We start from the raw sequence: 25,177 nt of genomic DNA on the forward strand, positions 1-25,177 counted from the left end.
TTGAAATGTTGTCTTTGATCCCTTCCAATGTGCTGCAGAGATCCATGTTGACCTTCTTTCACAAAGTCTTGTCGCAGGCCTTTGTCCATTTGATCAGTGGCGTGTGCTCTTTTATCGTCCTCTCTGCCGTTGTTCGTCCTGTGCCTTGTTCCTCCTCCTCCTCCACTGGGACAGGGGTGTTGATGTACTGCAGACTGCAGTGTGTGTCTTGCTGCTGAACTTCTGCTGACAGACTCAACCTGCTTCGCAAAAAGTAGCTGTCAAAGCTTCCCTTCTTTAGGCATTGTGTCCTGCCCTGGTGAATCTTCAGCCCCTGAGTGGGGATAGCCTTTGCCCAACTACAAACTCATATCTGAAACTCAAGTCCTGTTTTGACTAACGGAGCTTTATTTATGGTGATAAACAATCTCGTAGTCTTTTCCATTCCTGTATTCGTTACCATGTTGTCTGCCAATGAGCCATCTTCTGCTCTCGCAGGCTCAGTGTTTTCTTCTTACAATTTTTCAAAGAACAGTTGTCCTGGGCCCTACCGCTACGGGTAGCTAGCCCGAGGGGTCCCCATTGGGGTCTATTCCCTCCTTCCAGCTGTCTTTCCAGGCTCACACAAGGTCTTTCCTTTGTTGTCAGCTGCCCTTTCACATCACTGACTGGTTCCCCACTGGTGTTAAGTACAACTTTTCGCCCTCAAGGTTTTAAGTAGACATCTAGTATTTGATGCGCTCATTCGATTTTGTAAAAACAATTCCTTGATGTCCGTTAGTAATATTCGAAGCGCCCAATGTTCTTCAAATCTGTCAAAATATTGTATGTTTCACCCATCCCATATAATAAAACAAGAGCATTGAAGTCCCCCAGTTGAATGATGGAGTCCCGAGCCGGAGTGCTCTCTAGAACCTCCTCTTCAAGGACTAAAAATAGAATGGGTACTTGTAAATGTTGTTTGCTGCATCGGCAAAAGCAATAGTCAAAAGCCATTCCCCCCCAAAGGCCAAGCGAGTCTACTTTCTTGGCCACCGAGGTTGAACCCCAACGTACAGTTGCCAAGCTAGGGGGCAATAAGTATACCCACACCTGCCCGGTGCCTCTTACCATGGGCAACTCCAGAATGGGGGGGGGGGGTCCAATCCCTCTCAAGGGGATCGGTACCAGAGCCCAAGCCGTGCATGTAGGTGAGCCTGACTCTATCTAGTCTAAACTTCCAACCTCACACACCAGCTTCTTCCCTGCCAGAATGGTGAAATTCCACATCACAAGAGCCAGTTTCTGCTTCCTGGGATTGGCTTGCTAAGGTCCCTGCCACCACCCAGCTCACACTACACCCGACCCCTTTGGCCCCTCCCACAGGGGGTGGGCCCAGGGGAAGAGGGACCCGCATTTCCCTTTCAGGCTGTGCCCGTCCAGGCCCCATGGATGCGGCTCTGGCCACCAGGGTCTCGTCTTCGAGTCCGATCTCCAAGCCTGGTTCCAGAGAGAGGTTCCGGTGAGCCTCACCCAGGCAAGGAAAACGTAAATCCATTGTTTTTACTCCCCATCAGGGTTTATAGAGCTGTGTTTTGTGTAGTCCCTCACCAAGGACCTTTTTGCAATGGGTGACCCTACCAGGGGCGTGAAGCACCAGACAACTTAGGTCTTAGCATCATTGGGACACACAAACCCTGCACTATGATAAAGAGTGAGTGATAGGTCAAGAAGGGCTTAAATGCAGTTTCAATTTTTTTTATTAAAAGAGAAAAAATTCCAAACCTAATCTTTGCTTCCCTCAACGTAATAACTGGTATGGCCATAATTAGCAGCAACGACTGCAATCAACAGTTTTTGGTCACTTGCAATGACGCTCTTTTAGGACTGTGAAGGAATTTTGCCCCCTTCATCTTTGCAAAATTGTTGTAATTCAGACATGTTGGGGGGTTTTTGAGCATGAATTTCCTTTTTAAGATCATCCTGCAGCATCTGTATAGGAGTCAGGTCAGGACTTTGATTAGGCCAGTGATTCCCAAACGATGTGACGGGTTACATTAGTGTGCGGTGAGCGCTCTTCAGGTGTGCTGTGGGAAGTTATCCAATTTTATGTAATTACTAGAAAAAACATTTATTCCTAGAAATAATGTATCTTTATTCATCTATTTGTACCAGTGAGGCGCAATGGCAGACAGAACAAAAAAAATCCTCTTCTATTAGATGGCAGAAAGTACATATAGTAATAAATCAATCAATTTTTGGTGACATTTACTTTTGTTGGTGGGCCGTGGGATTTTTCAATTGTAAAATATGTGCCTTGACTCTATAAAGCTTGGAAATCACTGGCTCACAGAGTACAAACCCAGTAGGGCTCTGAGCTCGAGAGTCAGTCAGTTCAAACTTGCTTTTTAGCAAATAATTATCAAATCTCATCATAATAATTATATATTATATCCTATCCTATATTATATATAGTTATCCTAGCTTTGGATTTTATGGCAGCAGCAAGTTCCAAAAAGCTGTGACAAATGGCAAAAAAGACTGAGAAAAGTTGAGGAATACTCATCAAACACCTGTTTGGAACATAGGTGAAGGGGCGAGGGAACGTGGGTGCCATGATTGGATGTGAAAGGAGGTTCCCTGTATTAGTCAGTCATTCACAGGTAAAGATGGGGCGAAGTTCACCTATTCGTGAACAGAAGTTATAAAAATAGTCCAACAGTTTAAGGATAATGTTCCTTCACGTAAAATTGCAAGGAATTTCCGGATTTCATCATTTACGGTCCATTTCAATAGAAGGTTTGGCGAATTTTAAGAAATCAATGCATGTAAGCAGCAAGTCCAAAAACCAACATTGATTGTGACCTTTGATCCAACCGGTGGCAGTGCTTCAAAAACTATTCTAATGTGTAAAGCATAACACTACATGGGCTAAGGGACACTTCAAAAACCCACTGTCGGTAAATACAGTGCTGCGCTACGGAAGTGCAAGTTGAAATTACTGTCCAAAGCAATAGCAAAGCAAATTTATTTGTATCGCACAAGGTAACTAAATGTGGTTTATGTCAGGTTTACACGCCCTGTGGCAGTCAGAGACAGCTTCAGTGACGTGATCAGTCATGTGGTGTCCGGTGAGAGCCAGGCTCACCCATCCCAGGACATTTAAAGTACAATCTGAAGAAAAGACAAGAGGAACTTTTGCTCACGAGTAGAACGCGGGATGTCTCTTTCACCATCTCCAACCTGTTCTGCCCACATCTCCACTAATCCTTTTTATTCCTTAGCGTGGTCCGTAATGTAACAAAGGAAACATGACAAACAAAGCAACCGTGACAAAAATAGCCAATGTGAGTCTTTGCAATGTCTTCACTATCTTCTCGAGATCGCCAGTCTTTGTTGTCTACTGCATCACTGTCTGGTGTTTCCATGGCACCCAATGTGCCTCTTGATTGCATCACATTGTTTAAAGGGCTACTGTCATGAAATGGATGATTTTTAGTACGTTATTAATGAAAAAACGTCAGCCAATAAGGGTCCATGCGTTTTCTTCACCACAAAACATGATTTTAATGTCTACTGGCTCAAATTGATAACCTTAAAGGTCAAGTGTCATGAAATTGATGATTTTTGGTATATTATTAATGAAAAACCCACAGCCAATATGGTCCCATCATGTTTCAAATCGTTTTGTGGTGAAAAAACACGATTTTGACGTATACAGCTTTTTGTAACTCCCGCCATGAAAATCCTCTCGAGGGATTTGTTTTCGAGAAGAAGCAGGAAGTGACGTACAGGACAGAGGCGCCCCCTAGTGGACTCGTTTGTTTCCATTAGTTTTACCTCCGGGAAGGTAGCTCGTTGTTCCTTCGTGTTAGCCAAAATGCCGGCTCATTGCATTGCTGGACATTGCTTGAACACTCGGGAGAATGGATTTAGCCTTCATAAGTTTGGAAGAGACCCGGTTCGTTGTGAAAAATGGATTGCACAGGTGCAGAGGACGAGAGCTTCGTGGGTTTCAAATAACAGGTAGGCAGTAATGCGCCCCGACTTGACGGTGTTCAACAAGTCCTGTGGCGGCTTTGAACATACCCCTAAAAGCAGCACGGCTCGGCTCAACCTCCTCCTTATATGGCACCACCGGCGCATAAAATCAGCCACACTTACTACTTCTGCGAAGGCTCCGCATCGCTGCAATGGCTCATCTCCGCTGCGGAAGTGGATCGGACGGGGATGAGGTTTGGCCGTGATCGCATATCATCTGAATATGGCTCGAAACAATAGTGTAATATTGCCCCGAGGGCTCGAAACAATAGTGTAATATTCCTCCGTAACTTCACTCGGTTGTGTGGTCTCCTTTTCGCAAAGAGCTTCGGTGTCAGACGGGGTGCGTTTGTCTCCCAGAGTTATGGTGCACCGCGTGTTTTCATTTGCGAATGTCCGGGTAACGTCACGGACGGAGGACTCAGCCAATATGGCGCCTACTTGGATATCGTAGAATGACACTTCTGAAACTTTGCGCATGGATGATGCGCTCTCCGCTCATTTATTTTTTCATATAGACATTGAAGTGAATAATGTTATATGTACTTTTCATTTCAAGATCTATTTTAGAATGTTTATAGGGATGACACCCGGGCTTTAAACGCCTTCATAAAACTCGTATTCCTCACCGTCTTTGTGGGACCCTTCAGAATAATGTTCATCGCTCGAATTATCGGAAAATTCATCGGGGTTCTTACTGTGTATTCCTATGGGATCCATTTTGTGGTCGCAACATTCTACGTCTCGCCCCTGATCGGCTTTTTCCACGACGTTTCTGTCCTTTTCTGGTGGATTCAGCAATGTGCGATCATTTGTTGCAGATAATCGAAAAATAAAAATGTTTCCTTTATAACGGATTTAAAGATTTGTATTCAGCATAAAAACTATTATAATAGCAAAAAGGTGCATTGGGGTCTTGACATACACTTTAAATTAGATTTCAAATTGTTTTTGGAAATTGTGGACATCGTGTCCTCCGAGCCAAAGAGGAAACGAACCATTGTAACTGTTATGGACACAAAAAGCAAAAGCCAGTATCTGTGATGGTATGTGGCTGTCTTCATCCCAATGGCATGGTGAATTTACGCACGTACTTCAAAAGCAGCTTCAACTACCGGGGACAAATTTGATTTGTTTTTGACATACTTGGCTAAATAAAGATGATTCTCATTCTGATACTGATCTGCGAATGGACCATTAATGATGACATTCAGTTTTGTAGAAACATGCTGCTCTTATGCAAGCAATGTATTTTTCACGGACGCCTCTGCTTATTTCACCAAGACTATGCTAAACCACATTCTGCACATGTTACAGCAGCGTGGCTTTGCAGTAAATTAGTGCAAGAAATACATTGACCTGCTTGCAGTCCAAACCTGTCTCCTATTGAAACTGTGTGGTGTATTATAAAGTGTAAAATATGACAACGGAAGCTGTATATCAAGCAATGTAGCCCAATGCAATGGATGCCTCATTGCTGTTGGCCAAGCCGCTTTTCCACCATGTTGTTTGACTTGATTTCACATTAGAATTTAACCTGAGAATTTCATGTCTTCCTCTACAGGTACACAATAACTGTATTTGATCAAATTTGAATAAATTATTCTCTGTGACCTAAACGAGGATAAGCACTGTTGAAGATGCATGGATGAACAAATTAACTACACAGTAGTATAACAGGACAAATGATTTCTTGGGATAAAATAACAGAGGCAGATGAGCAACATTTTGTAGAACTGAGGCCAATCAGTATCAGTGAAGCTGCATGCATTTAAAATAATAATAGTTGAACATGTAATGAAGTATTTTTTTATGTTGGATGTATCCGATCATTGATCCATCCATCTAATTTTCACACCGTGTATTGAGCATCATGTGTTGTTGATAAGGAAATAATAATACTAAATAGCACATTTTTCCAACAACAGTTGTCAACAATAAAAGTTTAATTTCAACTTTTCATTTCTTTTCTGTGTCATCTCTCAGATAAAGTAGAGCTTATATCCAATGGGCTGGAGTCCAGCTTTGTGTGTCACACCCATCCAGCATTAGATCCGTCCGATGCAACCAGCAGCAATACCCAGTGTTTAGAACAGCAAGATGGCCTGGGTTTGGTAGGACCAACAGCGCTTGACCTGGCTCCCGCTTCCAGTACAGGGCAGGCGCGCAATAACACCACTGAACAACAATCAGATTCACTCCCCACTGGGTAAGATTGAGTGTGTATGTGAAAAAAAATTATATATATATATATATATATATATATACTGTCATTAATTTGATCATATGTACCGGAGACAAATTTGTTTTGTTTTTGACATACTTGGCAAAATAAAGATGATTCTCATTCTGATACTTATCTTTCATTAATGATGCATGTAAAGTATTCGGGCCCCTTGAACTTATCACCCTTTCACCACATTTCAGGCGCTTCAAACATAAACATGTAAAATTTTCATTTTTTTGTCAAGAATCAACAAGTGGGATTACATTCTTGAAGTGGACTGAAATTTATTGGATATTTTATACTTTTTTAACAAATAAAAAAACTGAAAAGTTGGGCGTGCAATATTATTGGTCCCCTTGACTTTAAGTGCAGAAAAGTCACTCCATAAGTTCAGTGAATGATCCAATGTTGACTGATGGAATCAAGGCTCCGTATGAATGCACCTGCTCCAGGGTTCGTACGGGTCAGGGAATTATCAAGGGAAGAAACGTTGCCTTTCCAGGTCTTGAAAGTCCGGTAAATAAAAAATATTTGGCTTGGGTGAGGGAATGTCCTGGGGTTTTGTTGTTGCAGTTCAAAATATTGTTTACGATTATCATGTGTTTTAATTAAAACAATAAACCTGTCAAGCGAAGACCGATAACTCTTGTAACTCTGCATTTCCGGTTTCTCAAAATTTCTCAAAGTGACATTTTGTTCAGTTCATCCAAGCGTGGAGGTAGTGCGCACCTGAGCTCGGTGAAAAAAACAAAGCTTCCAGTTACGGATATGCCGGGAAAGTTCCGATTTAATGACACAAGGTTAGAAAATGAGTTGTACTGGAGGTGGCTGGCACCTTGCGACATTCATAAAGCGAAATGTTCTGCATGCAGTAAACTCATTAACCTGTCTAATATGGGAGAAGGTCCGTTGCAAACTCATATGAAGTCGGCCAAGCACATCACAACAATGTCAAAGAAACTGAAAGATAAGACGGAGAATTTGACAATTTAGAACTTCTTCCGTGGGAGAGCTGACTCCGGTGAAAATGAGTTTGCCAGGGCGACCAGTGCTACTGCAAATGTTCCCAGTCGGCTGAAAACCTTAGTGGGAGGTTAGTGTATTTAAATTTTAAGGGTCAACCCAACAAGCAGTATTGCTGCTGTTGCACATGCTACCAAATGAATAAGTATTGCAAGTTGCAATTTACCTTTGCCATCATAAGATGAGACTTATTTCATTCGATTCTATAGGACACCACATCTATGACCCATCCAGCAACGAAATATTTGGATGATTCCCAACATTTATACACTTTCAAACTCTTCTGTGTAAATCTCAACGACTGATTCACCAGATACATGTGTAAATTCAGCTGTCCAAGATAGAGAAGCGAATTTTCAGTTAATTGGAGAAAACATCGACTTCGGCATTTAAAATTGATCCTCTATGCCAAGTGTCTCTAATTTTTCCACGTACCTTTGTTTATCACCTCCTTCTAAATGTTGACCTGTCGGACAAAACTCTGGGTGTCATGCTATCAGACATCTTTTTGTTTAGTCTTAACAGAATTAACATTCAACAATGCTTTGTTTGACCGGCAGCATGGCTGTGTCAATGAAAATCATGTGATTTTATGACGTAGGTGTCATGATCCTGCTGCTTCAGCTGGAGCTGTGCGGGTGTCAGCGCAGGTGCGCTGATTGGAAGGTGCACACCTGCGCCTCATGCAGCCTGATTATGCTGTGGATTTATATGACCACGATGACAACTGGCCGGCGCCAGTTCGTATGATCTTCATGTCCCATTCGTGTGCTCCGGTATCCCTGATCGAACCTGTGTGTACCGACCTTAGTCCGTTCTCCGACCAACCTTGTAAGCCTGACTCCTTTGATACTTCTGCCTGCGTTGATTGTTCTCCCGTGTACCGACTCCTGCCTGCCCGCTCACCTACTCTCTTCGGCCGACGTGCCATCTACTGCTGCTGCACCGGACTGCCTGCTCGATCCCCTACCTCTGCATATAATAAATGTGCCTCTTCTTGAACTACCTTGCGTCTTCCGAGTTCCTGCATTTGGGTCCTACTCTCGTTCCGATGGGTCGTGACAGAACGAACTGGCCAATACAGGACCCAGCAGGAAAGACCCGGAGTCGCCGGGACCGACGCAAGGTAGACCGACTGCCGGAGGACCAAGCCTGTCCAATCCGGGTAGGCTCCCTGACGTCCTCCGCTCCCGTGTCTTACGCTCCGCCAGCGAGGTATGAATACGTCCCGAACACGACCCATCCGGCTCCTCATATTCTTCTGGACTCTGACTTTTCGGAATATGAGTAGGACCGCGATTTGTATGACCGGCTGCCTGAGTACGACTCCGACGACTTTGATTTTGAATCTCTTTGCCCGGCTTTTCATCCCAGTCAGTTTGCTCCGCCTCCCCGCGTTTCCAGCACCCGAGCGACTTCGCCCTGTAGATCCAAGTACACCAATCGGTACGAGGGAACCCGCTTGGCCATCTACCCGGGACCTCTGCGTGGCGGCCAGAGGAGACGCCCCGGCCGGGCGCTCCCTGGTATCTCTCGCTGCGCGGCAACGAAGACACCGTCCTCCCACTCCTCGCCGGCAACGGTGAGATCGGCAGACCCGCAGCTGGTGGCGAAACTTCCAGCCCAGAGGGAGGAGGAGCCGCCAAACCACGAGGCGTTTTGTCGCGAAATGCGGGCGCAGATAGAGAGGCAGAGCGCGGAATTGGCGGCTCTCACGGCCCAGGTCCGGCAAGGATTGGCGAACCAGCCGAGCTACACTGACATCACAACGGCGACGGACTCGCTGCTGACGCAGGTTCACGTGGCAGTTGGAACTGACCCGCTCCCGAGACACGCCCACGTGTCAGTTTCGACTGACTCTCTGCCTACTCTCGTTCACGTTGCCGTGGAAACCGACCCGCCCCCTCGCCAAGTGCACGCAGCAGTAGGAACGGACTCGCCACCTCGTTAAGTGCACGTCGCAGTGGGTACGGACTCGCCACCTCGCCAAGCGCACGTAGCTGTGGAAACTGACCCGCCTCCTCGCCATTCCCACGTTGAGGTTTTGGCTGTTCCGAGCAGAGTTCACACGGCAGTCGGAACTGACCCGCTCCCGAGACACGCCCACGTGTCAGTTTCGACTGACTCTCTGCCGACTCTCGTTCACGTTGCCCTGGAAAGGGATTCGCCACCGCGCCACGCCCACGTTGCTGTTTCAACAGATGCACTGCAAGCTCACGTGGCAGTGGGGACCGAATCGCCCCTTGGGGACCCTGGTGCTTGGCGTCCAGGTCGTCCTCCTGACCTGTCTCGCCGGACGCCTTGTGTTTGGTGGCCTGGATGGACACCAGACTGGGGTTCGGGGGGGGGCGTGCCCTCCTCCGCACACCCCTTCCGCCCTCCCCAGCCTGTGTTAATTATTGTCTGTTTTTTCGTTTAGGCACGTCTGCGAGCCGTGCCTTTGGGGGGGGGGTACTGTCATGATCCTGCTGCTTCAGCTGGAGCTGTGCGGGTGTCAGCGCAGGTGCGCTGATTGGAAGGTGCACACCTGCGCCTCATGCAGCCTGATTATGCTGTGGATTTATATGACCACGATGACAACTGGCCGGCGCCAGTTCGTATGATCTTCATGTCCCATTTGTGTGCTCCGGTATCCCTGATCGAACCTGTGTGTACCGACCTTCGTCCGTTCTCCAACCAACCTTGTAAGCCTGACTCCTTTGATACTTCTGCCTGCGTTGATTGTTCTCCCGTGTACTGACTCCTGCCTGCCCGCTCACCGACTCGCTTCGGCCGACGTCCCAACTACCGCTGCTGCACCGGACTGCCTGCTCGATCCCCTACCTCTGCATATAATAAACGTGCCTCTTCTTGAACTACCTTGCGTCTTCCGAGTTCATGCATTTGGGTCCTACTCTCGTTCCGATGGGTTGTGACAGTAGGTGCATTCCCTCTATTCACCTAATATTTCGCAAACATAAACCTCAATGTGTAATAGTTACCACCATGGAACAGACTCCCATCATTTCTAAAAGAAATTGCAGGCTTTTCAGGAGAAGAAAATATTTTCATCCAATTTTCAGTAGAACGTCAAGCTGCATACCATCTCAACAGAAACCTCAGAGAACATGATTCTTCAAGTACTTAAGTCCCAAATGGAAAGAAAGTTTAAAAAGTATTGGCCATGAAAAATTGTAATTGTTTTCAAATATTGCCATATTTTTATGTTTTTTAAATTGTATTTTATATTTATATATATATATATATATATATACACATGCAGTGAAGAAAATAAGTATTTGAAAACCCTGCTATATTGCAACTTCTCCCACTCATGGAGGGGTCTGAAATTTTCATCATAGGTGCACGTCCACTGTGAGAGAGATAATCTGAAAAGAAAAATCCAGAAATCACAATGTATGATTTTTTTTAACAATTTGTGTGATACAGCTGCAAATAAGTGTTTGGACACCTGTCCATCAGCTCAAATTCTGACCCTCAAAGACCTGTTAGTTCGCCTTTTAAAGTTCACCTCCACTCCATGTATTGTCCTGAATCAGATGGACCTGTTTGACATTGTTAGCTGCATAAAGACACCTGTCCACCCCATACAATCAGTAAGACTCAAACGTGTAACATGGCCAAGACCAAAGAGCTGTCCAAAGACTCCAGAAACAAAGTTGTACAATTCCACACGGCTGGAAAGGGCTACGGAGAAACTGCCAAGCAGCTTGGTGAAAAAAGGTCCACTGTTGGAGCAATCATGAGAAAATGGAAGAAGCCAAAACCAAAGGAGTGGCTCCGTAAGAAGCATATCAAGGTTCTGGCATGGCGTAGTCAGTCTCCAGACCTAAACCCAATAGAAAATCTTTGCGGTAGTAATGAATAGGCTGACAAACGAGGTTAAACTGGAATCCCTTGGACCATGATGTTCGCAGATGAAATTGTGATCTGCAGTGAAAGTAGGGAGAAGGTGGAGGAACAATTAGAAAGATGAAGGTATGCACTGGAAAGGAGAGGAATGAATATTCGCCTAAGTAAAACAGAATATCTGTGCGTAAATGAGAGTGGAGGAAGAGGAAGAGTGAAACTCCATGGAGAAGAGATAGCGAAGGTGGACAACTTCAATCACTTAGGGTCAACAATACAGAGCAATGGTGAGTGTGGTAAGGAAGTGAAGAAACTGGTCCAAGTGGGATGGATCAGTTGTCTGGTGTTCTTTGTGACAGAAGAGTATCCGCTAGGATGAAGGGTCAAATCTATAAAACCGTGATTAGGCCGGCCATGATGTACGGATGAGAGACAGTGGCTCTGAAGAAACAGGAAGCAGAACTGGAGGTAGCAGAAATAAAGATGCTGAGATTGTCGCTTGGTGTGAACAGGCTGGATAGGATTAGAAATGAGCTCATTAGAGGAACGGCCAAAGATGGATGTTTTGGAGACAAGGTTAGAGAGAGCAGACTTAGAAAAGGTTGGATGTTGTAAAGGAGGAGGTGAGGACAGTGGGTGTTAGAGAGGACGATGAACGAGATAGGCTTAGGTGGAAAAAGATGGCACGCTGTGGCAACCCCTAATGGGACAAGCCGAAAGAAAAAGAAGAAGATAGCTAGATATATATTTATAAAATTTGCAATTAGTAATTGTATGGAGCGGTACCTCTACTTTAATTGAATGAATCCGTTCTGGAAGTTTTTTCGGAACGTGAATTTTTAGTAGAAGTAGAAGTGCGTTTTACATGTTATTAGCCTAACCGGCTAATTATTATTATTAGCCTTTGTTTGCAATTACAGAGGTCAAACGTTTCCTGTAGTTGTTCACCAGGCTTGCACACATTGCAGGAGGGATTTTGGCCCATTTCTCCAAACGGATCTTCTTCTTCCCGAACCTTGATATGCTTATTACGGAGCCATTCCTTGGTTTTCCTGGCTGTGTGGTTCGGGTCATTGTCAGGTTGAAAGACCCAGCCATGACCCATCTTTAGTGCTCTGACTGAGGGAAAGAGGTTGTTCCCACAAATCTCACAGTACATGGCCACGGTCATCCTTTCTTTAATACAATGCAGTCGTCCTGTCCCATGTTCAGAAAAAAACCCCAAAGTAGGTTGATGCTACCACTCCTATGCTTCACAGTAGGGATGAACTAATCATTCGTCTTCCTCCAAACACGGTTAGGGGAATTATGACCAAAAACTTCCCTTTTGGTCTGATCTGACCACAAAACTTTCTCCCCTGAGTCCTATGTATCATCCAAATGGTCATTGGCAAATTTAAGAAGGGCCTTGACATATGCTGGTTTAAGCTGGGGAACCTTCCGTGCCATGCGTGATTTCAAACCATGACGTCTTCGTGTATTACCAACAGTCAACTTGGAAATGGTCACAGCTCTTTTTCGCTGATTGACCAAGTCCTTTCACGTTGTCCTGGGCTGATTCCTCATCTTTCTGAGGATCATTGAGACCCCACGAGATGATATCTGGCATGGGGCTCCAATCCGATTGAAATTGACCGTCATGTTTAGCTTCTTCCATTTTCTAATGATTGCTCCAACAGTGGACCTTTTTTTCACCAAGGTGCTTGGCAATATCTCTGTTGCCTTTTCCAGCTGTGTGGAGATGTACAATTTTGTCTCTGGTGTCTTTGGACAGCTCTTTGGTCTTGGCCATGTTACAAGTTTGAGTTTTACTGATTATATGGGGTGGACAGGTGTCTTTATGCAGCTAACAACCTTACACAAATGCATCTGATTCAGGATAATACATGGAGTGGAGGTGGACTTTTAAAGGCGGACTAACAAGTCTTTGAGGGTCAGAATTCTACCTGATGGACAGGTTTTCAAATATTTATTTGCAGCTTTATCACACAAATAAATCGTGAAAAAAATCATACATCGTAATTTCTGGATTTTTCTTTTTAGATTATCTCTCTCACAGTGGACATGCACCTACAATGAAAATTTCAGACCCCTCCATGATTTCTAAGTGTGACAACATGGAATATAGCAGGGTGTTCAAATACTTATTTTCTTCACTGCAGCTGTGATTGATACATTTTTCAGAGCCAAAGTCTCACCTTCCAACAAGACAATGACACTAAATACTTATTTTCTTCACTGTAGTAGTACTGTAAGCCATCTGGCTTTTTTATGGGGGGAGGGGTGAACAAAAAACACGATGCACTGAATCCGCAATAGGTGAAGGGCAAAGTAGAGTGGGATTACTCTACATTTACATTTCAATGATATTCAATGTCTGTTCAACATTCAACATCTGTTCTATTCAGTGTGCACCACCAACCTGAGCTCCCTAACCTGCTCCTGGGAGTTGCCATTTTATGAACATTAGCGGAGCATATTTGTTGTTACTGAACCAAATATTAGAAACGGTGCCCATGAGTTTGTTTTAACTTAAACTAAGACAAAAAATGTGGACTACAAGAGCTAGTTATGCAGCCGCTTTTAAAAGAAAAGTGTCATCACTCCTCTTGAAGAAGTGGGCAACCCCGAAGCAGCACAGCAGTTCAAAACAACGAGAGCTCAAACTACGTAGAAACGAGTGTAATGGGCACATAAAAAAACAAAAATAAACGGGAGTGCTTGCATTTTTTAACGTGCCCATAACACTTGTTTCTACGTAGTTTGAGCTCTCATTTTGATGGCGACCTGGCGCTATAGCGGAGCTGCTAGAGATTGTAGCCAAACGGAGGGCAAAAGGCTACGCTATTAGCACTGTGGAGCTTTGCCTCAAAATACTGACAATAATGAGGAATAAAGAAAACCAATTGTCTTGGGGTTGAAAAAAAAAATACAGTTTCCTTGCAAACGCCATGGATGGTGCAGAAGATGAAATGCTGTGGGAGTAAGATGGGATCACTGTTCATGATGCAATGCAGGAGGCCCCGGAACTGGACCAAGTCATCAATGATGAGTTCCACAGCAATGATGAAAGCAATGACAAAGATGTTTATTTTGAATGCTTGGCCAAGGATCTGTAATGAAGTGGATCAACTGCACTATGCACAAACATTTTATGCACAAATATTTAATGCAAAAAAAAAAAAAAATTCTCCACAAAGTTTCAGTTAAACTGTTAAATTATTTATTTAAGACTCAAATATGTGTTATCAGCAGTATTAATAAAATGTTATGCCATGCCATGCCATGCCATAATTGAGCATATATCTTAGTTGGTTGAGGGATTCTGTTTTGACAATTACAGGGACCAGGACAAGCGTGTCCTGTGGCCTGTCCCGAGATATATTTTACTGTTACATCAGCACATGTTAAAAGATTATTACTTATTGTTTATTTTTTTGAAAAACAATGCAAGTACAAACAAAAGTACAAAACTAGCAAAATCAAAATACAGATTATTCCTAATATTTTGAGCAGCAATTTGGTGGTGCGCATTGCACATTGGGAGAAGGGTCTTGATTTTTTTAGGTCAACTTTGGGGTGCACATTATCCTTCAGGATGCATTATACACAAGAAAGTTCAGTACATAATGTAAAAATAATGAAAAAAAATATATGTTCATTTACCTTTTGGCGTCTATGCGAAGAGAACAGTGAGTGCCAAGCAAAAGGCTTTGTGGGGGGTGGAGGAGACAACTTTGACAGCCAAGAGAAAACAAACGTACAAACACAACACAACTTAATTCCACTAAAGTTTTTGGGGGCCCATTTTGAAGAAAGATGAATAAACTTGCTAAATACACAAACGAAAAAGTTGTACTTTTCCAATGTGTCTTTTCTTATGACATCGTGTGACAGTGCTAGCTTGATTCGGTGATATTGGAGTGTCCATGGAAATCAAAAAGTATCATTGGTAAAGATTGAAGTCCATCCTAGCCAATGGTATCCCAGGAAGATGCTCCGGTGATGGGCAACGGGAGAGCAGCTTTATCGTCCCACACAAATCAAGATACAGGAAGTGCATCATGGGTAAAGATGGACATCCCTCTTAGCCAATGGGATGCCAGGAAGTTCCTCCGGTGATAGCTAATGGGAGAGCAGCTCTATTGCCCCACACAAACCAAGGTACAGGATGTTTACGTTTGGGGGAATTTCGGCAATCCAGCACCTAGTTTTTCCTTTCATATCCTGAATTTCCTTCACAACTTGGGCCAATATTTTTACGAGGAGGCGTTTTGTAACCTGAATTCTTTGTTACTGGAGATGTTTGTAAATAGTAAATAGAGGTACCACTGGATACTGTACTATAAACACTGTAGCATTGCCTGAATATCTCAAGCTTTTCTGCGCCTGATTGTACAATCTCCTCCTAAACTATTGTAAAAGTAATCCAAGCCCTTAGATTTTCTGAAGAAATGTTGTTTAGCACCAAAATAAGATAAGAGTGCTCCTAAACTTCTCATCTTACTACCTTTCCACCTGCTCTCTTAGATGCACAATATATCAACCTTACTCCTAATCATCATGTCAACCAACTCCTGAGCTTTTCCTGTCATAGTCCCAACATTCAAAGTCCCTACACTTGGTTGTAGGCTCTGTGCATTCCTCTTCTTCTGTGTACAAATCTGGTTTCCTCCTCTTCTTTGTCTTTCACCCACAGTAGGTGAATTTCCACCAACTGGCTGCAGGTTCGCGGTGCCAGGGGCGGGCGGGGTTAACCCTGGCCACGACTGATCCGGTATGGGATTCTTTAGATGAACGCTCATATTCTTTTGGTACCGTTTTATGCTGGATGCCCTGCCTGATGCAACCCTTTATCTGGGCTTGGGACTGGCCTACAAATTGCAGTGGCTCCTGCCTCCATCGGGCAGCATTTGTTTCTTTCAGATAATCTTTCATATTTTCTTTATTACCCTTATGTCTAATCATGGTGTTTTGGGCTTTGAGTTCTTGAACATCTCCCCTCAGTAATGTTTGGGATGGAGTTCTGGTATATGTAGGCATTCCCAGTTTTGTCAGTATCTTGGAGACAGGGGAATAGCTATGCCCATCTGTGTTGCCACTTGAGGCGGTCCTACAATGGTCTTTCCACTTCCCATCATTTTCCAATTCTTCACACATTTTTAGGTCTAATTTGGCCCTTTCGTAAGCTTTTTTTCCCAAGTGCCGAACTCCCACGACTGTTTTTTTTTTTACTACCTTTACACGTAGTCCCTCTCAGTTCTTTTGGCCTGTGTTCTGTTGATCCGTTCGGGACAGCCACAGAGTTCTGACGAGCAATGTGTTCCTCATCCTCTTCTTTGGAGTCTTGTTGTATGTTGTCCTCACCACATGAAGGTTCCGCTGCGTCGCCAATCACTTTATTGCATCTGATGGTTTTACTTCATTTTTCATGTGATTTACCAGAGTTATTGGCAAGAATCGTTGTTTCTCCACATCCTTCCCACTCGTGAGTGGAAGTAGCGGGGCTCTGCACCCTGGCACCCTGACTGCAGCTTTTTGTAAAGCTCTCTGCCCACATTTCTATCTCAGCAAACATCACAGTTGAGTTTGGGGTAGGTATTGTTTGTATGTGGCTGTGTATCTATTTGTGCGTGTGTGTGTGTGTGTGTGTGTGTGGTGTGTGTGTGTGTTGTGTGTGTGTGTGTTCATGGTGGTGGTAATGCTCTTACCTCCTTCTTTGTCTTCAAACTTATTCTCCGCATTGAAGGCGGCAAAGAAACTCCAGGCTGAGCCCCTATTATTCACTGTTCATGTTGAACTTTTGATATCACAACTTCAAATTATTTTCCCACTAATGGGTTGCCAGGTATGATTACCTGAATTCTTATGGCCCATACTGTTGCTTTTTCTGACTTCTGCCAAGCCAGGGCAAATTGACAGAACGTGACCCGTTCACATCAATTATAATTCTTTACACCCCTTTTTCAATTACTATGTCTAATCCAGTCTCAAGGCTGCACACCATTAAGTCCATATTGTCCTTCTTTTCAATCTCTTTGTTGTACTTGTTTAGTGGTAAATGAACGATCATGTAGAAATTTGAACTATCTCCACTTGTTACCAAAGCTTTATAGGGTGATGATGTTTCTTTCACTTTTTCCCTCGCTTTTCTCGCCTCCTCTCTGCCTCTCTCTCGGGACCAGTTTTTATAAGAAACTTTGTTTGAAAGGGTTTATGCTAAGAAAGGAATTCTGTATTTGTTAATATCAATAAGGCATCTCCAAAGAAACCCCAAGATTCCTCGTGCTACATGTACAGTGTCTTGTTAAAGTATTCGGACCCCTTGAAATTTTCAAACTTCACCACATTTCAGGCTTGAAACAAAGATATAAAATAACATTTTTTTGTCAAGAATCAACAACAAGTGGGACACAATCGTGAAGTGGAACTAAATTTATTGGATATTTTATACTTTTTTAACAAATAAAAACCTAAAAAGTAGGGCATCCAATATTATTCGGCCCTTTAACTATCAGTGGAGCAAAGCAGAAGTTTCACTGAGGATCTCTGAATGATCCAATGTTGACTGATGATGATAAATAGAATCCATCTGTGTGTAATCAAGTCTCCGTATAAATGCACCTGCTCTGTGATAGTCTCAGGGTTTTTAAAGTGCAGAGAGCATCATGAAAACCAAGGAACACACCAGGCAGGTCCGAGATACTCTTGTGGAGAAATTTAAAGTTGGATTAGGATGCAAAAAAAATTCCCAAGATTTAAACATCTCAAGGAACACTTTGCAAGCAATCATATTGAAATGGAAGGAGTATCAGACCACTGCAAATCTACCAAGACCCAGCCATCCCTCTAAACTTTCACTTAGTACAAGGAGAGGACTGATTAGAGATGCAGCAAAGAGGCCCATGATCACTCTGGATGAACTGCAGAGATCTACACCTGAGGTGGGAGAGTCTGGCCATAGGACAACAAGCAATCGTACACTGCACAATTCTGGCCTTTTTTGGAAGAGTGTCAAGAAGAAAGCCATTTCTCAATGATATCCCAAAAAAAAAATCTCGTTTAAAGTTTGCCACAAGCCACCTGGGAGACACACCTAACATGTGGAACCAAAATCCAACTTTTTGGCAACAATGCAAAACAATATGTTTGGCGTAAAATCAACACAACTCGTCACCCTGAACACACCATCCCCACTGTCACACATCGTGCTAGCAGCCTTATGGTTTGGGCCGGATTATCTTCACTTGGGATAGGGAAGATGGTGAAAATTGAGGGGAAGATGAATGGAGGCAAATACAGGACCATTCTGGAAGAAAACCTGTTGGAATCTGCAAAAGACCAGAGATTTATCTTCCAACAGGAAAATGATCCAAAATATAAACCCAAATCTGCAATGGAAGAGTTCACAAATAAACATATTGAGGTGTTAGAATGGCGAAGTCAAAGTCCAGACCTTAATCCAATTGAGAATCTGTGGGCAGAGGTGAAGACTGCTGTTCACAACCTCCCTTCATCCAACCTCACTGAGCTTGAGCTGTTTTGCAAGGAAGAATGAGCAAAGTTGAAACTTCAAAGCTGCTTTGACTGCACAGACTGGAGTGTCTTTGAAAAGTCAGCAAGCAGCCTTGATGAATTCACAGTTGTGACTCCGTGTGTCAGTTTCTGTGAGGTGTGTGCCAACAAAAACTTTTTGCACATTGAATAACAACAAACCGTGGTTTACAGCCGGACTTGGGCAACTCCGCCAGGCTAAAGAGGTTGCATCTTGTCATGGGGATAGGGCCCTCGACGATAGCACTAGATACCAGCTGACTCAAGAAATTAACATTGTAAAGTGGGATTATGCAGCTAAACTGGAAAACCATCTTGGCACGAATACCAAAACATGTTTTGTCAACTGCTGATTACAAACATTGCAGGTTCTGAACATGTATCCGATTAACAATTAATCCAGTCTTTTGGCGTCATCAGTATTCATCCATCTTCATTCTTCACAATCTGGATGCTCTGGATGAGGGCCTTCTTAACACCAGACAACAATGAACCAAAATCATTTCAAAGTCAAAAGCGTTCGAAGATGACAGAGCGAACATTTGCACAACATAGGCCCCCAAATCATGCTGTATTCAACAGGGTTGTAAGTGTGGTGTAATTATTGAAGAATTTGTAATTGTGAGAATATAGCATAATATAGCTTCTTCTAGTGACTAATTTTGATTTTAATGTTCATGTTTACGCTTTAAAATCAAGTACTTCCAGAAAGAATATGTTGTGTGAAGGTGTATGTTTTTGTGATTTGTCTCTAGATGGGAGCAGAAGGTGTTGCCTCATGGTAGAGTTTACTACGTAGACCACAACACTAAAACCACGACGTGGGAGAGGCCGCTACCAACAGGGTATGAGATCTTGACCGTTTTATTGATGCTGTTAATTGAAAATAAGTGTTTAAGTAAAAATAATTCTAATAATGTACACATCTACTCATCTTTGATAGCCAAGATTATTTTTTGTTTTTAATCAACTTTTTGATAAGTTTCAATGAGGTTTCTGAACTTATCACAATACAGAATCTGCTCTTCTTTGTCTTTTCCTTTCGGCTTGGCCTGTTAGAGATCCCCACAGCATGTCATCTATTTCCATGTAAGCCTATAACCTGCATCTTCGTCTCTAACACCAAGTGCCCTCATGTCTTCCTTCACAACATTATTTAACCTTCTTTTTGGTCTTCCTCTCGCTCTTTTGCTGACTCCTCCATCCTAAGCCCCCTTCTACCACTATACCCATTCTCTCACCTCTGGACATGTCCATACCATCAAAGTCTGCTCTCAGGGAAAAAAAAAAAATCTAACTTTGGCTGATCCCTAATGAGCTAATTTTTAGTCCGATCCAACCTGCTCACTCCAAAAGAGAACCTCAACCTATTTCCAGTGCATGCCTCAATCTTTCTAATTGTTCATCCACATGCTCCCTGCTTTCACTGCAGATCACAATGCCATCTGTGAACATCATGGTCCAAGGAGATTCCATTCTAACCTCATCTGTCAGCCTATCCATTAGCACAGCAAACAGGAAGGGGCTCAGAGCTGATCCCTGATGCAGTCCCACCTCTACCTTAAATTCTTCTGTCACACCTATTCCACACATCACAACTGTTCTGCTGCCCTCATACATCTTGTACTATTTTAACTCATTTCTCCGCCACACCAGACTTACGCATGCAGTACCACTGTTCCTCACCAAGTCTCTTTCTCTTTCCTACCAGGAGATACACCAAGTACTCTCCTGCCTGTCTCTTTGATCACATTAGCTGTAGTAGTCCAGTTTTCCGGGAGCTCCTCTTATCCATCAAGAGCCTGTTTCACCTGTTTCCGAAAGACCGCACATTTTCTTTCTCAGCTTCCACCACATGGTTCTCTGCTCTATCTTTGTCCTCTTAATTTTCCTCCCCACGACCAAAGTCATCCTACACACCACCATTTTATGCTGTCAAGCTACAGTCCGTAACCTCGTTCAGATTACGTCATCTGCACGAATATAATCCACCTGCGTGTTTCTACCGTCGCTCTTGTAGGTTACTATTAGTTCCTGGAAGAGCACAATGATCGCCAATAGCACAATGATGGCCAAAGTGTAGGAAAGCAGAATGCAAGTGGAGAAAAACTTAAGTCCAAATTGACTATGACCTCTACAGACAGTGTCTTTGCAATTTTCACCATGAGTTAGTCAGTGCTAGACAGCCACACTTTTCTGAAATGATCAAAAAGAACCTCAACAATACTGAGCAATACACCCTCAACCCTGTGTATTGCGAGGATGGGGGACTGTTGACCTCAATTCGGGACTTTATGAGTCGATGGGGAGAAGACTTCAGAGACCTCAATTCCACTGATGCGCCTTCCCATGAGGAAGCAGAGTCTGGGTTCTCTGAGGCGGGCTCTTCTATCTCTGGGCTCTTGAGCTCTGGTCTGGCTTTTTAAGGAGGAGGATGGGATGGTGTGTTCCAATTACAGGGGGATCACACTCCTCAGCCTCCCTGGTCAGGTCTATTCAGAAGTGCTGGAGAGGAAAGTCCCTCAGGAAGTCGAATCTCAGATTTAGGAGGAGCAATTGGGTTTTCGTCCTGGCCGTGGAACAGTGGACCAGCTCTACACCCTCGGCAGGATCCACTAGGGTCCATGGGAGCTCGCCCAACCAGTCTACATGTGTTTTTTAGAGTTGGAGAAGGCGTTAAAATGTGTCCCTCTGTGAGTCCTTTGGGGGGGTTCTTCAGGAATATGGGGTACCAAATCCCCTTATATGGGCTGTCCGGTACCTGTACAATCAGTGTCAGTGTGGTCTGGATTGCCGGCAATAAGTCAAACTTGTTGCTGGTGAGAAATGGACTCTGCCAAGGATGCCTTTGTCACCAATTTTGTTCATAACTTTTATGGACAGAATTTCTAGGCATACCCAAGGTGTAGAGGGTGCCCAGTTTGGTGGCCTCAGCATCGCATCTCTGACCTTTGCATATGATGTGGTTTTCTTGGCTTCATCAAGCCGTGATCTCCAACGCTCACTGGAGCAGTGTTTTCGGACGGACGGACGGACGGACGGACGGACGGATGGATGGATGGATGGATGGATGATGGATGGATGGATGGATGGCTCGCTCACTCGCTTAGTCGCTCTTTGTAAAAACCTGGAATCACTATCTGTAAAAAGCGAAGACCAACTTCAAAGCCTTGGTGTTTTGATTGATTCCGACCTGACCTTCAACAGTCACATCAAATCAATTACTAAAGTGGGTTTTACCATCAGAAGAACATATCTACTGTGAAGGCTTGCATTTTTCAAGCAGACCAGGAGATGCTCATCCATGCTTATCTCAAGTAGACTTGAGTATTGTAATGGTCTTCTCCCCAAAAAGAGCATTAAACATTTGCAGCTCGTTCAGAATGCTGTAGCTCTGGTTGTGACGAGAACAAAGTGGTCAAAGCATATAAACAGAGCAAAGCAAATTTATTTGTATCACACATTTCATACACGAAATAACTCAATGTGCTTTTACATGATTAAAGGCATTTGAAAACAAAGAGATAAATTATTTAAAATAGGATAAAAACAATAAAAATGACGAACAAATTATAAAAAAAAGACAATTAAAACCGCAAACAGTGCAAGTAATGTGATCAAAAAGTGGATATATTCTAAAACGCATGAGAAAAAACGAAGAATTTTCAACCTGGATTTAAAAACATTCACACTTGGGGCTGACCTCACCTCTGTTGGCAAATTATTCCATTTCTGTGCAGCATAATAGCTAAATGCTGCCTCACCATGTTTGCTTTGGACTCTGCGCTCCACTATTTAACCTGAGTCAGTCGATCTCAGAGCTCTGCTGGGTTTGTGTTCCATAAGCATTTCTTTCATGTATTCAGGACCTAAATCATTTAGTGATTTATAGACCAGTAGCAGAACTTTAAAATCTCATCTAAAGCTGACTGGAAGCAAGTGCAAGGATTTTAGGATTGGAGTTATATGCCCTGACCGCTTTGTTTTGGTCAGAACGCAAGCTGCGGCATTCTGAATGAACTCTTTTTGGGGAGTCCAGTCAGAAGACCATTACAGTAGTCAAGTCTACTTGAGATAAAAGCATGGATGAGCTTTTCCTGGTCTGCTTGACACATACAAGACTTCACTCTAGATATGTTTTTCAGATGGTAGAAGGCAGTTTTTGTGATTGATTTGATATGATTGTTGAAAGTCAGCTTGGAATCAGTCAGAACACCAAGGTTTCGGACTGTTTTTGGTTTTGTGAAGATACAGAGTCCATGTGTTTACTAACAGCAATTCTCTTTTCTTTATTGCCAAAAACAATTGTCTCAGTTTTGTTGTGATTTAGTTAAACAAAATTTTGGATCATCCAGTTATCTAATTTAGACAGTGGCACAATACCTCAACTGAACTATAGTCATCTCGAGACACTGCTAAATATAACTGCATGTCATTTACATAGCTATGGTCGTCAAGATTAAAGTTTTGAAGAATTTGATCCAAGGGTAGCACATACAGGCTGAGCAGGAGAGGTCCACGAACTGACCCTTGAGGGACCCCATAGGTCATTACCATTCGCTGAGACCGAGCTCCTCCAAAGGTCACAAAGTAGCTCCTTTCCTCCAGGTAGAACCTAAACCTTTTAAGGAATGTTCCATTTAGTCCTACCCACATTTCCAATCTGTTTTGAATTATGTTGTGATTTACCGTGTCAAAAGCCGAACTGAGATCCAACAAAACCAAAATTTACACCTTTCCTGAGTCAGTATTCAACCTTATATTATTCAGCATTTTGATTAGACCAGAATCAGTACTGTGATGAGTTTAGAAATCTAATTGAAATCTGTCAAAAAGTCAATATAAATTCAAGAAATTGGTGAGTTGATTAAAACTAAACTTTCTTAATAATCTTGGCTATCAAAGGGGGATTTGAAATGGGTCTATAGCAGGGATGCTCAATGTGTTGATCGCGAGGCAGTTTTGGTCAATCGCGTGACGGAGTGCCAGGAAAAAAAAAATCTTGATTCAGGTGTGTCCAATACGTCGATCGCACGCACAATAAGGCGCATTTTAGCAAGATGGTCCACTATTTACGGTCTCTCTTTTACTTTCTCCACAGCAGTCGCACTGATGCGCACGTGCCCCCCCGGCTGTTTGAAAAGTAGATCTTGGGGTAAACAAATCTGGGCAACCCTGGTCTATACCTTGCTAACATAGAATCATCCATTGCTCTGCGTTTTAGAAGAGAAAAAAAGACTTGGGACTTCCCTAAAGACGCACATTGATAAGAGCAGGTTCTGTACAGTGATGAGTTCAGAAACCCGATTGAAATTTGTAAAAAAAAGCCATTTAAATTCAAGAAATTGCTGAGTTGATTAAAAATAACTTTCTCAAGAATCTTGGCTATGAACGGGAGATTTGAGATGGCTCAATAGCTTGCTAACATGGAATTGTCCAGTGCTCTGTTTTTTAGAAGAGGCTTAACAGCAGCTAATTTTAGAGCTTTGGGAAACTCGCCAGACTCAAGTGAGCAATTGATTATTTTCTGCAAATCAGGTAGCACTGACTTACAATAGTTTATAGAGGTCCGCTAATAAAAACCTCAGCATCCATCCCTTGCACTTTTGATAGGAGATCAATGAAATCTCGCTTCAGTACCTCTGATTGCTGCTTGAGAACATCCAAGGCCCCTGTGTGTATAATGACAGATTTCACAGTTGGGTGCTTATCAGTGATCTCCAGGATTTTTTGAGAGATATCAGACACTGTGTCATTAATAAAACACAGTACTTTGGTTTTCTTCTTTCTGCAAAAGCGTTTCACACCCTTGATGGCTCCATCACCAACTATTAATGTTTGGGGTCCCAATTTTTTCTTTGATGATTTAATTTCATACCATTCCGTGGTGGTGCAGGTTGAGCATTCTTGGCCTGGGTCTTGTAAGAGTGACTTTGTAAGTCTGACATCAATATTTTGCACTGAGTCACATTCTTTTATCTTACTGTTTGCTGTAACGACCCTCCATGGCCGCTCACTTGGCGTTGAGGGGGCCCGCAACACAACTCCAGTACTTAAATCTTAACACTGGCTTTCGGTCACTTTTAGATGAGATTTTAAAGTTCTGCAACTGGTCTATAAATCATTAAATGATTTAGGTCCTGAATACATGAAAGAAATGCTTACGGAATACAAACCCAGTAGAGCTCTGAGATGACTGAGACTGACTCAGGTCAAATGATGAAGTGCAGAGTTCAAAGCAAACATGATGAAACAGCATTTAGCTATTATTCAGCAAAAAAATGGAATAAGTTGCAAACAGAGGTGACGTCAGCGTTTCTCATGCCTTTGAGTACTTCCACTTTTCAGTGATATTTCTTGCACTAAAAGCAGTTTTAATTATACTTTTTCAAATGTTAATTATGTATTTGAATGCTTTTAATCATGTAAAGTGCATTGAGTTACCTTCTGTATGACATGCACAATACAAATAAATGTGCTTTGGCACACTTAGACAGTGAGAAAAAAAATTAAATGTTTTTGCAC

General features: G+C 43.1%; 1 protein-coding gene across 18 annotated transcripts in view; it reads left to right on the forward strand.

Moving 5' to 3' along the window:
• wwp2 (WW domain containing E3 ubiquitin protein ligase 2) overlaps positions 1 to 25,177 on the forward strand; it is a 186,331-nt gene that overhangs the window by 70,422 nt on the left and 90,732 nt on the right. For all 18 annotated transcript variants that reach the window (XM_061822301.1, XM_061822305.1, XM_061822304.1 and 15 more), the window contains 2 exons: positions 5,986 to 6,208; positions 19,408 to 19,497. In XM_061822301.1, coding sequence (XP_061678285.1) covers positions 5,986 to 6,208; positions 19,408 to 19,497 — 313 coding nt within the window. The remainder of the gene's footprint in view (positions 1 to 5,985; positions 6,209 to 19,407; positions 19,498 to 25,177) is intronic.

This window comes from Syngnathoides biaculeatus, chromosome 6 (assembly GCF_019802595.1).
Source record: "Syngnathoides biaculeatus isolate LvHL_M chromosome 6, ASM1980259v1, whole genome shotgun sequence".
Classification (NCBI taxonomy): Eukaryota; Metazoa; Chordata; class Actinopteri; order Syngnathiformes; family Syngnathidae; genus Syngnathoides; species Syngnathoides biaculeatus.